The sequence below is a fragment of the Cherax quadricarinatus genome, chromosome 16 (assembly GCF_038502225.1).
Source record: "Cherax quadricarinatus isolate ZL_2023a chromosome 16, ASM3850222v1, whole genome shotgun sequence".
Classification (NCBI taxonomy): domain Eukaryota; kingdom Metazoa; phylum Arthropoda; class Malacostraca; order Decapoda; family Parastacidae; genus Cherax; species Cherax quadricarinatus.
In genome coordinates, this window is record NC_091307.1 from 32,604,514 (window position 1) to 32,619,698 (window position 15,185).

General features: G+C 40.3%; 1 protein-coding gene across 1 annotated transcript in view; it reads right to left on the reverse strand.

The window, feature by feature from the left end:
• Window positions 1–674: 674 nt before the first annotated feature.
• The window catches only part of LOC138852797 (uncharacterized), a 96,800-nt gene continuing 82,289 nt past the window's right edge, over window positions 675–15,185 (reverse strand). The window contains exon 2 of the mRNA XM_070085685.1: window positions 675–1,892. Within this exon, the coding sequence (XP_069941786.1) occupies window positions 1,235–1,828 (594 nt within the window). The 5' untranslated portion in view covers window positions 1,829–1,892 and the 3' untranslated portion in view covers window positions 675–1,234. The remainder of the gene's footprint in view (window positions 1,893–15,185) is intronic.

The window sequence follows — 15,185 nt, forward strand, 5'->3', positions numbered from 1 at the left end:
GTTGCCAGTGATTGTGCTGGCTTACTGTTGTGGATTCTGTGGTATGAATGTATGTTTCTGAATGACGTTACTATCCAGCGGCCAGCAGTCACTAGGTCGAGGTCAGCAAGGATATTACAGAAGAAATCAGATATCGACCATACATAATACCCAAGTCAATTGCGGTCAAATTCACTTTAACTTTAACATTAAAATACAATGATAAAAAGGTTGTTTGGGAAATTGTTACGAACCTACAAGATCAAATGAATATGTATGAATAGCATTTTAACAGAGTAATATAATCCTAGTATCGTGGCGTGAAATAAAACGTGAAAAAAATAAACTTTTAGAATGACGAGAAATATCTGAATATAGCAAAATAAAAATGACGTACACGACAAGGGAGGCAGCGTCATGCTTTTTGTCGAGAGAATACATACTGTTATGATGCCTGAAGATAAAATCTTGCAGGATTCCCTTTTCCTTGCAATAAATAAAACAGGATAATTTGAAATTGTATTTTGATTAGCTAAATAATGTAAGGAATTATAATATTTTGTACTATATTATTAAATATATTAATCATAATAATTAATACTTGGAGAATCGGATTTAAATATAGATTTAAGCTACGTAACAATGTAACCATAAAGCTGAAACCAAATGAGCATCATCTCGGGATTCCTCAAAGCTTTAATGCAGGTAACTCACGCAGCACATGTGTAAACTGTTTGTCTCACACCAAAAACCTCTGAATAAACTGTAATTTGCTTAGATCTTTAATCCAGTCATGATAGATGCTGTTCTTAACGCTATTCATCTTTATGTCTCTTCATATAATCACATTACAGCAATGGCTCAAAATATTTCACGAAATAAAACACAATCAACTACTGTCCTGCTCTGTCATTAAGGAAATTACTGATGAGTTATCCATCTGGTTCCCTGACGATGACTCTCTGGCTGGTGCAAGAGTCTCTGCTACAGGACACGCTAAATCACAAACCAAAGAGAGAAACTTAGTTTCCATGTGTAAACTGGTGTGCACCAGCAAACTCACTGCTGAGAAAGTCATGAACCCTGGAGCTTCCCTTAGGTCTAACGTCATCGATGACATTCTACGAAAAATCATCCACTTTATGATAGAAATCAGGATCTATTTCCTCATTTGATGTCTATCCTTCCCTAAGCTGTCCGACTTTTCTTTTCTCACTTCTCCCCATCCACAGTGCTTATGAATTCTTATCACACTTCACAGTGTAAACACAAAATGCGAGTGACTGAAGGCACGTTCACTGGCACATGGAAGCACAATACACACAGATCTACAAACACATGTACACAAAGGATGGAACTCTGGAAAACCTAATACAGTAATGACATAAATAAACCTCATTACTAGAAATTTAATAAAAATAGAAAGCATCATTACCTTTTGCTTTTTGCCCTTCTTTCTGCCTGCGTCCGTCTCCTGCTTAGAAGTGGCGCCTTCTTCCTCCTCACTTTTCTCCCTCCTACTGTCTGCTTGCTGCTGCTGCTGTTCGATAATCTGCTTAAGTTCGTCGTTCTCCAGAGCCATCAGTGCGCATGCTCGGAAGATAAACTCGTAGAGAGCACTGTCAGGACAAGTGGGATCGTCCTGCCGTTCTCCTTCGATAAGGTCATCTTCGCTCTCAGAGCTGTGGTAAACCGCAGCTGCCATGTCATCATGACTCTCCACACTACTGCTGGAGGCCTGCAGAGTGAGGCTGGCTGAGGCTCCACCACTGTCGAGGCGGACAGCGAGGTCTTCGGCTGCCAGGTAGCCTGGAGCCTGGCTACCGCGGACTCGCTCATTGCTAGACATCTTAGACGAGTCCGACTTCACTTGGCCTTCATCGGAAGACTTCACTTTGTAGCTCGATCGTAAACTACGACGCAGAGATTTGCGGAGAGACATTATTAGGAATAATTTTGTTACCTTTCCACTAGAAACTTAAATGTCTTTGATGTTGTTCCTAAGTTTGTATGAAGTTCTAAATATAGTCATCCACTGCCTCCGCTCTATTAATACAAGTCTAATGTTAGCTGTAATATTTATTTATCTGTTATAACGAAATTCCTCAAATGAATTTCTTGGTTCCTAAACATTTTCAAGCGAAATAATTAAAGTTACATAGCCAGTTGAACTCTATGACAAGTGTATTTTTTCATGGTGCTAATAATATATTAGTCTAAATTTACATCTGGCGGTGCTTTTGTACAAGACTTACTTTAAGAAGACAGCTCATCTTGAGATCTAAGAACCATTGCTGGCATTAACCTTTCACTCTACCCGGATATCCTCAAAGATTTACGTGAAGGCGTATATGAAAGCCATGTAAACACGATACGACCCAAAGATCTCCAGGCGACCTAACACGCCGTGCTCATAGTCTTAAAAGCTAAAATTAGGTACTCATTGTAAACTAAATTTAGATTATTTAAACAATGGATAACCCATCACCCAGAGAAAAACAGACAACTAAAGTTACAGATATGCTTTTATCGAATTTTTATTTTGCACCAAATCTAACCAAGCTACAATATTCTGTGATATAAAACTGCATAGTTAATCTAAACTGTTCATAAATTTTCATAACCTTTAACTGCTGTCCTTAGAGAGAACTGCCCTTCAAGTGACTCTAAAAATTAATGAATATAACTCAATTTATCTAACTCATTATATTCTTCCACTTTTATAAGATGCATTTCCCATGTCCGGTTTGCTATTCCACTTCCAGTTTCCTAACTGGAACTTTCTACCTTCACAGAAAAGGAGGCAGAATGAAAGTAAACCCACGAAAGGGCCACCGCAATTGAAACGGAATGGAAGAATACGAGGCTGTAGAAGAGTCATAGTATTTAGAGGTAATTGTAACCGGAATCAGATGCAAAATGAATAAAGAAGTAACTACGGAGGTAAGTCCTCCTTGTGAGAGAGAAAATTGAAGACTGGGAGAAAATTCTGGAAGATGAATGTCATTACTGAATGAGAAAACTGGAAAATCATTGTTCGCATCGCTTCCGGGCCGTGCGGACCTGCTGCGCAGAGGCTCCTGATTGAGTTGGCTTGTGCGCAGTTTACCTGTTTGAGCTGCTACCCCTGGCGTTAGCTGGTGAAAACTTTATTTTCCAACATGGCGCTGCATAGCAGCAGGCACATCAACACTGTCTGCGTTGAGTTGACCCGTGGGGCTGTCACGGGAGCCACGATGGATTTGTTACTACCGGCGATTATCCGTGATACCTACGGTATCGCAAATGAAGTGTGGTGTAGCACTTAATGGGACGACACGGATCTTCGTTAAATTGACGTCAGCAAATGTCTACGAAGCGGTGGTTGATAAGTATCAAGAGACCATTATAGCCGTCAATTCAGCTGTATCAGTACGTCTTCATGATGTATCTCGACATTACACATTGGTAAAAATCAGGAATGTGCCTTTTGAGGCGACTGATTTTGTTATAAAAGATGAACTACGTAATTATGGTATGGTTCATATGGCCTCTGCAGGTCGGTGGGCCGCTGGACCTTATGCTGGAATGTTGGAAGGAACATATTCAGTCAAAATGACCTTACGCCATCCCATACCATCCTATGTTATGTTGCAAGCATTTCGAACTCAAGTATATGTAACATATGCGGGGCAACATCGTACGTGTCGGCTGTGTGGGTCGTATGACCACATAGCGGCGCAGTGTGGTAAGCGTCGTGGGAATCTCCAACTATCGCAACAGCAACAATCAGAAGAGGTCGAGGAAGGTGAGGGACGAAAACAGTCTTATGCTAACCTGTCTCGACAACGGTCATCTTGGAGTGATGAGGTAGAAAAAGCACAGGAGAATGCTTTGGAGGATGCAATACAGCGAGGAGAATCACCGTCATTGGACATAAATAAAGTATTTGAAGAGACTCTGCCTACTATGGGGGAAGAGGATGTAGTGGCGTCTTTAGTGAAGGTGACTCAAGTCGTAATTTGCAGTTCAATCCCGATGGTTTAGCGAAGGCACTGGATGTTTTGTTAGACGAGTCGATCGTCAACCGTGTGGAGGATCCAGGTGTAATTTTGGGATCGGTTGAGCATCATGGTGAGGCGACAGATGGAAGCATTGAGTCTAGTGTGTCGCATGGTATGATGGTGAATGTAGCAGAAGTGGAGATGCATCACGATAGTACTAAAGAAAACCCAATGCAGGTGGAGGGTAGAACGCGAAAGCGAACTGCGACCCCATCGGACTCAGATGACGTGCTTACTCCTGCCCAAAGGCCAGGGAAAAAGTCTTGGGCGGAGGTACAGAGGAAAGGGAACAGTGAATTCACGAAACAAGAGTTTATCAAGGTGGTTCCCAAAAAAGGGGGGAGGGATAGAGGTGTTGTAAAATGTATAAGTGAAAAGTCTATACCTAGAACGAAAGGAAAATCCCATTAATTGACTTTAAGGTTTTGACAATAAATATTAACGGCTTGAGATCTGAGCGGAAGCGAAAGTGGTTTAATGAATTTTTGGTGCATCTAGATGTGGATGTGGTATTTCTCCAAGAACAACACAATTACAGAATTGGATATGAGTTAGAAATGGATGGTTACGATGTGTATATGGAATACGCGACGAGGTTAAAAGGGGACGTCGCCATTCTAGTAAAGGAAAATAGCCCGTTTGTAGTACGGCATAGTGAAAGGGGGAAGGGGAGAGTGATTAGGGTGGATGGTTTATGGGGTAGAGTACACGTAAGTTTTGTATGTGTATATGGGCCGGCCGAGGGAGATGTACGACTTAAAACTCATTTTGTACAAGATGTATTAGCATATTATCTACGTAGTTTACCAAATGTAGCAATAATAGGGGGCGACTGGAATTGTGTAATACGACGAAAAGATGTGGAGCCTCGAGGAGCGGGTTGTTGCTTGGGGCTCCTGGGAGATTTATTGACGAGTGTGGGTTTAATGGATGTGTGTGGGGAGGGGGGTGGCATGGTGGAGCATACTTTCATTAGACGAGATTATGCGGTGAGATTGGATAGAATGTACGTGTTTTGTGCAGTTACAGTGCGGAGAGTGAATGTGATAAATGTGTTATTTTCGGATCATAGAGGAGTTGTAATGGATGTAGATATTGAGGGTGTGCCTAGGAGGGGTCCATCATTTTGGAAATTGAATGTAAAGTTATTGTAGAGAGAGGAAAGTCGTTTGTCTTTTGGGCATATGTGGGAACGCCTAGTGGTTGAAGCACCTGGAGATGTGGCTTTGGTTAATTGGTGGGAATATTATATTAGTCAAGGGGTGAGATATAATCAGTTACAGTATGGTTTCCAACGATATTTAGAGGGGCAGTTGCGCGACTGCTATGTACAAGCGAATGCTAATTATCCTGTTATAGAAATTGAAAGAATTAAGGAGCAACTAAGAAATTTACAAAAGGAAAGGTTTGATGGGGAAAGGCTTAAGGGTGGAATCGAAGAGGTTTTGTGGGGAGATCGGCCGTCGGCGTGTGTGTTGAGGAATCAACACAGGCGTCGCAAGGCAATGGAGTTAATGGGGTTGAATGTTCAGGTAGGTATGCAGGGGTACAGAGTGAATCAGGTGTTGACGACGACGGAGGGTATGAGTGGGTATATTGATGCTTGGGTTAAATTGAAAATGCAAAGTGTTGGAATAAGTGAAATTGCATTGCAGTCAATCGGTAGGTTTGTGAGTTGTGAGCTGGAGGAGCATGATCGTTTGATGTTGGGAGGGCCGATAACGGAGTGTGAGACTTGGGAGGCTTTATCTGGGGCGCAATTAGGTAAGGTGCCAGGAATTGATGGGTTGCCCAGCGACTTTTATCTTCAAAATTGGAACGTTTTGAAGGGGTTTTTGGTACGTTTATTCAATATCATGAAGCGGGATGGGGCTTTAGGGGAACAACAAAGGTTGGCTGTGGTCGTCCTAGTTCCTAAAGGTGAGCCATTAACGGTTAAAGATTATCGTGCAATCTCGTTATTATGTGGGGACTATAAATTTTTTGGAAGGATCTTGGTTAACAGAATAAAAAAAGTCCTGGGCAAAGTGATTGACGAGGGACAATATGGGGTGCCGGGCAGGTCTATGTATGAAGGTCACGGTATGATTAGAAGTTTTATTGAAGAAAGAGTAAGATTGGGAGGGGGGGGGGTATTGGCTATAGATTGGGAGGCGGCATATGATAGTGTGGAACGGGAGACGTTATGGAAGATCATGAGATGGCAGGGGTTTGGGGCGGAAATTATATCATGGGCCAAATTAATGTATCAGGAGGCAACCTTGCGTGTGCAGGTGAATGGGAGGTTGGGAGATCGAATTCAGATGGGAAGGGGTTTGCGTCAAGGTTGTCCCCTTTCACAAATTTTTTTTGCTTGTTTTCAAGATCCCTTTTATAGAGGGATAAGGGTTTTATTGGAAGCAAATGGGATGGGTAACGTAAGGGGTGGGGGAGCGGGCATTGTTGGATATGTTGACGATACGACGATTTTGGTGAGAGAAAACATGGATTTGCTTCGGGTAGAAAAGTTAGTGAAAGTTTTTGAAAAGGCTTCTGGCATGACGATTAATACGGGGAAAACAAAGTATATGAATCTTGGAAAAGGGTCACGTGAGGAAGGAATGGTTGCTGAAAGGTGGGAAAGGGTGGACCAAATAAAGGTATGTGGGATCGTTTATGTAAGTGATATCAAGTTAGCACAACAAATAAATTCCGTGCGTATCGTTGATAGTGTTCTGAAGCGCCTCAGTGGTTTAAGAGCTGCTAATTTAAGTTTGCAACAAAGGGTGATTACAAAGAATGTGCTATTATATAGTAAACTATGGCATGTTACAGTAATATTTCCGATACTTCGTTGTGAGTTAAAAAGGTTACAAAAAAGTGTTTTTAGATCCATTTGGGGAACAGGGAGCGAATGGTTAAGTAGAGGGGTTGTCACACTCCCAGTTGGCCGTGGTGGGCTGGGCCTTATAGATGTCAAAAAGAGGATAATAAGTATGTATTTAAATCGTAGTTACAAGCGGGAGGGGGGCGAAAGAAGACGGACTTCATAAGATACATCAGGATATGCGACGGTGGTGGGGCGGGTAGGGAGCTCATGATAGGTGAGGCAATGTTACGGGTCTTCATAAACGTGAGGGATCCTTCACATATTAAATTGAGAAATCTTGATAGGGTAGATGGTATGGCTGTGGTAGCGGCGGTAGAAGGAGTTTATCCGATGTATGATTGGCGTAATATTTGGGGGCGTTTAAACAAATTGCGTTTAAAACCTAAAGTCAGAGAAGTTATGTATAGATTTTTACATGGAATCTTGCCGTCAGGAATGGTTTTATTCTATAAGAGAATACGAGAGGATGGGGGAATGCAAGGATTGTGGAGGATTGGCGACTATTTATCATACGGTGTATTTTTGCGATTGTATTGAACTCATAAGGGTTTGGATTGGTAAGGTTTTAAGGTTAGTGGGGGGAGGGAGTTTGCAGGTCTTGAGGGTTTTAAGTTTAGATATAACAGGGGTGAATAAAAGAGTCGAGAATGCGATTGGGTATATGATTACGGATTATATATATATGATGTGGGCTATGAGGGAGGCGGACGTGCGTGCAAGAATTAATGCGTTGGCAGCAACTTTTTATAGGACACAGTGTAGGAATTATGGGGTGTATGGAGGGAGATGGGAGAGAGATTTTAGTGAGGGTTATAGAAATTTCACATTAAGGGATTTATGGGATTTGCAAAGTGGGTAAGGGGATACAACGGGCTATTTTCCTAGAATGGGGAGTGAGCATGGAGAGTTGTTTTTATGGATATATAATTGAGTTTTGATATCTAGGGGCAATAGGGTTATTGCACCGAGGGTTTCAGGTACTACACAGTTATCATTTGGAAGTGTGTTGCACTACGATTGCATATTATTATTTTTCATGTATAAATCATTTCAAAGACTTTATGATGAAATTTTTCAATGAGATTCAAATATGTTATAGGTGTCTTTAATGATTTTGATTCAATTGTAAATGGTAAAAAGATCTTTATTTTCAGTTTAATTACAGAGTTTTTTCTTACGTAAAGCACAACTTAAATGGTGTAAATTAGAAAGTAGGTAGGTTTGATATTTTAAGGATGTTTTTTCCTTTTAATGTATTTATCGATGGAGGCAATATGTTGAATATGGCTAAGATTTGTTAACGGAAAATTTTCTGTACTCTTCGAGTTAATACAGATGAATGCATTATTCTTGGTTGAATGGAGGTATCATTATAATTGAAGGTGGATGTGAATGTGTTAAATATGTCAGTATGTTTTATATTAAAATTCCTTTGTTTAGCACATGTAGGAGAACTAACAGTCAGAAATATTTAGAATGAGAAGAGTGGGATTTCCTTTTTATTGTTTTTTATTCGTTGTAAATATGTACATCAATGATTTAGAATAGTTAGTGGGTTTTTGGTAAATTTATTGTTTGTTACGATAATCATATTGTAGTAGGAATACTAGGCTTAGGTAGATGGTATAACTTATGATAATGGTGTAATGCTTCTTGACATTACAAGACTATTTATTATAACAAGGTGGTTCAATGTTTTTATGGCAAGCAATTTATTGGAAAAAATTTGAACGTATTCTCATAAAGAGAGGGATGTATCAATAGACCTGTGCTGATTAGTGTAGTGGTTTGTATATGAGGTTTCTAAATTTATGTAGGTCCATTCTTATTCTATATTCCTTTCTTGTGTTCAGAGCAGAAGGAATTTGAAAAAAAAATAATAATGAAGGATAATTGTACTGTATATATATCACTTCCGGGTTAATTAAGAGATAGAATGCTTAATTTGATGAAGAATTAGGTTGCATTTTTACTATTGTTAACTTATACACATGTATCTAGTTTAGGACAGTTTAAGCTTCGGCATCAGATATAGTATTGGTTATAGTTGTTATAATGTTAACAATGTAATGGTAATAGGTATTGTTTCAATATCCGATGTCAGGATTTTCATTCAGTGCAATATATTTGTTTGAATTTTTGTGCCTCATGTTTGTGTATGGTTTTAAATAAAATATATAAAAAAAAACTGGAAAATTGAGAAAGTTGGGGATGAGAACGAAAACAGCTTGGAGGACATTGTGGATAGGAAAACTGTTGAGAAAGGAAAGAGGAAATGGGGAGATCGCTGATGATTTACCTACTCCCAGATTTTCCAGGCAACTCAAAATTGGAGTGAAGGAAGAACGAAAACAAAGAATTTAGAGGTTTCGAAGAAAGATCACGGAGAAATTAGGAAAAAATACAGGTGAGAAATTAAGTGAGGATAAGTAGGTACTCGCGGAACAAATGTTATCAGATGAAGGTGATTCTCTCATTACGATTATAATGACATGATATTGGGGAAAAACAAATTTTAAGAGAAATACAAGATGTGGCTTCATAAATCTGAACCAATTTAGAATGAAAATAGAGAGGAAACGTAAGTGAACACAAACCTGTAATAAGGACATGACAACAAAAGAGGTCTATACACAAACACACACATAGGAGAAAGAAACTTGCGACGTCGTCGTAAGTTACTTTCTCCTATGTGCGGGTTATTGTGTATTAGGGAGCATTGAAATTTTGGTCAAAGCTGCACTATTCAGGCATTGTTCCTCATATACATCTCAGATTCAGTGCCAAATATGAAGTTGATTGGTTGAAGTTCAGCCTACAGCATTTGCGACTGAAATTTTGGAATATGTCTGTACTACTGAGTAGCGCAGCGCAGTGTTGTATGTACTGTATCTATGTACTCCGCAGTGTTTATAAATGTTAACTAACTTTGTTTTTAGATACTTTGATTACTTATATACTTTACTACTGAGATGGCTACAATGTCAACGAGGAAAGCCACAGAACATACACTGTTCAGCCATGCCAGTGTTCTTCCAATGAACAAACTTCCGTCCAAAGGTGATATGTTAAGGAACTGCTGGCGATATAAATGTGATGAAGGAAAGTTTACTGATGTTTCAGTGATTATCAAGATAACAGCTAAGGGTTGTTCTGAACTATGGCAGAAATCAATTAGAGACAGAATGACTATTCCTATTCTCAGCCAGAAAACTATTGAGGAAAGAGTGAGAAAATTATACAGTAGAGGAACAGAACTTAATAAGAACTAAAATGTCTCCAAAAAAGCTACATTTCAGAAAGAAATGAACGAGTTGTTTAATATATGTAGTTGTTTCTGTCCTGCTGCCTCCTGTCAAGATGTAGGGTGCAAAATAAAGGAGTGTGACGGATACCACCTGGCCTGTAATTGTGAAGTGAAAGTTCTTAAACGTGAAGTACAGTTCCTCCTTGATCAGAGGAAATAGGAAGATGAAAATTGGCTGCGTTGACATGACAGTAACGAGGATGTGGGATAGAGTGACGGTAAAAGAGGAGCAGGATGCAGCCAGAGCCAGGAAGCAGTTGGAGGAAAGGCAAAGTGAACTGGCAGCTGGAGAAGTTTCTGATTCTGACGATAATTCAAATGACGGCCATGGAAAGGAGATTGCCACGACTATCTATACATTTCTGGTGGATCAGAAACTAACTCGGCAGCCTACTGTATGTGTTGGTTGTGAAGGAACCAATGTAAATGTCAAAGCTGATAATGGAGCCATTCATCTTCTTGAAATGTTGCTTGGTCATCTTGTCCATTATTTTATCTGTCAGCTTCATGGAAAAGAGCTGCCATTCTGGGCTGTTTTTTTTTTACCACTCTGACGGTAAGCCAAGTTGTCCTGAGCATTGGAGACGTCCCATTGGCAAGCATATCAAGGATCCTCTATCTGAGCTGCCAGTTGCTGCTTTCCAGCCAGTCAATTTCACTGATTTCCCTGCTCTGAATGACAAGGTGGCAGAGGATCTGTCCTGGAACCAGTCATACTTGTATAGGAATTGCAAAGAAGTGATCACAGGTGTGGTTGATGATGATTTGGCTGCTCTTGAACCAGGTCCACCGTGTGGGCCTGGTTCAAGATGTGGCAACAAGACCCAGTCAGGAGCTGAAAAGAGTCGTCATTATGATTTTAAAGTTCAGTGCTCCAATGTGGTTCCACATCAAACTGCAACCTTATGTCACACACGGTCCAAAGAACATCTTCCAGTCACTGCAGTTTATGAGACATCTGAACAGTGAAGAAAAGAAGATATTAAAGAAGTCTTTCCAAAGAAATTCCTACTTTGCTCACACAGATCAGTTCCTTCTTGGAATGTGAGCTGATGAAGACATGACTGTGAAAGACAAAGCTGTCTCAATGATAAGAAAAAATGGAGAAGAGAGTCATCAGGCAGAAGAAAGTACTGAGAGCTCTGATGAGGATGGAGAAGCTTCTGCTGATGCTGTTGGCGAGGACTTGTTAATCTACTCTGAGGGAAAAGTTCAATAGATAGGAGTAGCGAGGGAGTGTATAGTAACAATAGTTTCATTGCCGGCTACTTGTTAAGGTAGGGTAAGTCCAGCTCCCACTATTCCCCCCCTCCTTTTTTCCCCCTCCCCGAAAGTGATAGTTTGATTGCCGGCTGCTTGTTAAGGTAGGGTCAGTCTAGCTCCCGCTATCCCCTCCCCTCCCTCTTCCCCCCCCCCCCGAAAGGTGACGTGTGGGGCTCCGGTCAAACAGTAAATCACTCGACTCACAGCTCCCAACACTACTGTAAGTACACTCCTGATCATATTTTAAGGGACTTATTGAACATAAGAACATAAGAATGTAGGAACACTGCAGAAGGCCTACTGGCCCATACGAGGCAGGTCCTTATCAAAGCGACCTCTACCTAAAGCTACCCAAGAAATAACTCCCGTACCCCATGACACCAATCAAACCCAGCCCCTCCCACTCATATATTTGTCCAGTCTCTTCTTAAAGGTACCCAAGGTCCTAGCCTCTATCACCCCACTGGGAAGACTGTTCCACGCATCTACAACTCTGTTAGAAAACCAGTACTTACCTATGTCCTTTCTAAATCTAAATTTATCCAACTTATATCCATTATTTGTGGTTCTTACCTGGTTCGACACCCTCAGTACTTTATTAATATCTCCCTTGTTTATGCCCGTCATCCACTTATACACTTCAATGATATCTCCCCTCATTCTACGCCTCTCCAGAGTAGAGATTTAAGGCTTTAAGTCTATCTTCATACAGGAGGTTCCTTACACAGTAAATCATTTTAGTCATTCTTCTCTGTATGTTCTCTAATGAGTCTGTCTATCCTGTAGTAAGGGGACCAAAACTGAGCAGCATAATCTAAATGAGGCCTCACTAGTGATGTATAGAGCTGTAAAATAACTTTTGGACTTCTGTTACTTATACTTCTGGAGATAAATCCAAGTAATCTGTTGGCCTTGTTGTGCACACTAAGGCACTGCTGTCTTGGCTTTAGATTTCTGCTTACCATGACTCCCAAGTCTTTTTCACATTCTGTATGATCAAGCTCTACTTCACCTAGATTATAGCTTCGAGGGTTATTTTCATTACCAAGGGCAAGTACCTTACACTTATCCACATTTAACTTCATCTGCCATTTTTCAGACCAAGACATTAATTTGTCCAAATCGTCCTGGAGTTCATTGATATCCTCCTCAGAGTGAATTATACGGCCTCTCTTTGTATCATCAGCAAACTTACTCATGTCACTAGTAATCCCTTCATCAAGGTCATTAATATAAATTATGAACAAGAGTGGAATGCCACTAGTGACTAATCCCCATTCAGATTTCACTCCATTTATGGTAACTCTTTGCTTTCTATTGGTAAGCCATGCCTCAATCCATGCTAGAACTTTACCTCCTATACCATGAGCTGCCACTTTTCTTAAGAGTCTCTTGTGAGGTACTCTGTCGAAGGCTTTACTAAAATCCAAATAAACAATATCTTATTCCTTATCGCTGTCAACTGCCTCAAATGTTCTACTGAAGAACGTCAGTAAGTTTGTCAGGCAGGAACGACCTCTCGTGAATCCATGCTGAGATTCATTTATCAAGTTATGCTCTTCAAGGTGACTTCTGATAATGTCAGCTATAATTGATTCTAATAACTTGCCCACTATAGATGTCAGGGTTGAAAGCTTCACTTTTGACCAATAATTAACTTAGTCTTTCAGTCTTTATCTGTTAAATGTTTTAATAATCACCACATCTTTTAGGTATTGTACTTATCATGGAGAGTGATTTCTTAAGCAGTGGATAATCTGTCTCTCTTTACAGCTTGGAATGACAGAGAGGGTCACCTGCCAACCAACGAGAAGAATAGAAGGAGACGGACTAACGTCCTGAGACGTCCCATGTTTAATCTACTTACCTGTTATGTAAGCCAACACAGGACCTAACCCCTCATCATAGCAGTGGTAACGAACCTGTTTTCCTGTCATCTGAAATAATTACTCACGGCTACACTCTGTGAAGAACGAGCCGGTGGTGGTCACCAACACCTGCGTCCCCCCCACCCCCCACATCAGCAACGGTTACGATTTCAACAACACGCAGTGTCACCAATACCTGACACCCCATTACCACGATATACCTATATTAGCATTGAGTTCAAATGTAACTTTTTTCTCATTTAATTTTTCATTTTTCTTTCAATTAGGATACCCATTCATGTTTTATTCTTTTACATTTTCCGTTTCTAAATAATAAAGTGTTTATCATTGTCTGTTATTATTTCTTTTTCTATTCATTAATTTTCCTGAGGAGGAGCCAGCCTTGGTAATACTGACTGAAGTTGTTACAGGGCTGAGTAAGCCTTCACATCTACACTGATGATGAGGATGACAGTGAAGAAGAAGAGAATGACAATGCGGTTCTTATTGTCAACTCAAGAAAAGCAGTGATTCCAAAACTAATGTGGCAAGCAAAGAACTATCATTCCATGATTAACTGGAAGACTGAACTCAAAACTGAACCTCCTTTCATTGCTTCTCTATCGGATCAAGAGGTTCTGAAAATTATTGAGACTCCACTGGAGGTGCCCAAGTGGCCAAACAGCACTCATGCTGTTGAGAGAGGGATAAAACTTATGACTGAAGCTTGCTCTGAAGTGACTGGATAAAAAGCCCATTTACCCTGCGATGCTGCATGGTAAATGGGCATGAAATTGTCTGAAATTTTGTACAGAAGTTCGTTGTGACCATACAAATAATGCCTGAAAAGTGCAGCTTGCATCTCTAAAATTTTATATTTTCAATGCTCCCTATTGTGTATTGTTCCAGTCACTACATTGTGCATTTTTTCTTTAGGGGAGATCTAAAAAAACAGAATTTCATCTTCCACAGAAGATAATCCCTTTCCATGCTCTCAAATGCAGCATTATTGTAATTCCGTAACAAATGCATCCAACACCCAAAACTTTCTCACCTTCTGCAACTATAACTGAACACTTTACCTTTCTTAGCTCACTTGACTGTGTGACTACCCAATCCAAAATTCTTGACGAAACCCAACCACAAGCACCCCTTTCAGAGCACTTACGACCTTGCTAAACCCATATTGCATCTACCCTACTTCCGTTCCCCTCCCGACCCATCACCCGAACAAGGGCGAGTGAGGAAATACTTTACAAATCAGAACCTATTAAGAGAGAGAAAAATCTATGTATGGCAAACACAGTCGAAATAAAAAAAAATACAGTAATGAATAACAGAGGTACACAGACCCTATAGTCCATTACAGAGATAAAAATAAAATAACTGATGCAATATTCCTTGTTGGAAATCATGTAGAGGGACGAGGAAATATGAATAGAGTAGTAGCGGAACTGTTAATCTGATTACTGGAGAGTCATTGGTAGCAGAGGCACCAATCTGCAACTGGCAACAAACAGTAAAAGAGTATGAAAACAATGTGAAGACAGGTGTAAACAGCACAGCAGATTTGGCAAAGGAAGCCCACATAACTAAGGCAAATTGCTTATGGAAGCCTTCACCTGTGACGAAATATATTGCAGAGATGACCGGATATCTCGAGGGTTAAACTAATAGAAGCCGTGTTATAAAACTTCAGGGGCCAACAAGTTAGGAATGTATCAGGACTGAGGAAAAACTATGGTGTGCTAGGCGCTCGTGAGTAGATAGTCGTAAGATTCAATTACTGATGGAAATAAACCGGGGAAGATACACCAGAAGACAAATGAAGAGAGTAAACAACAGGAGAGACACTT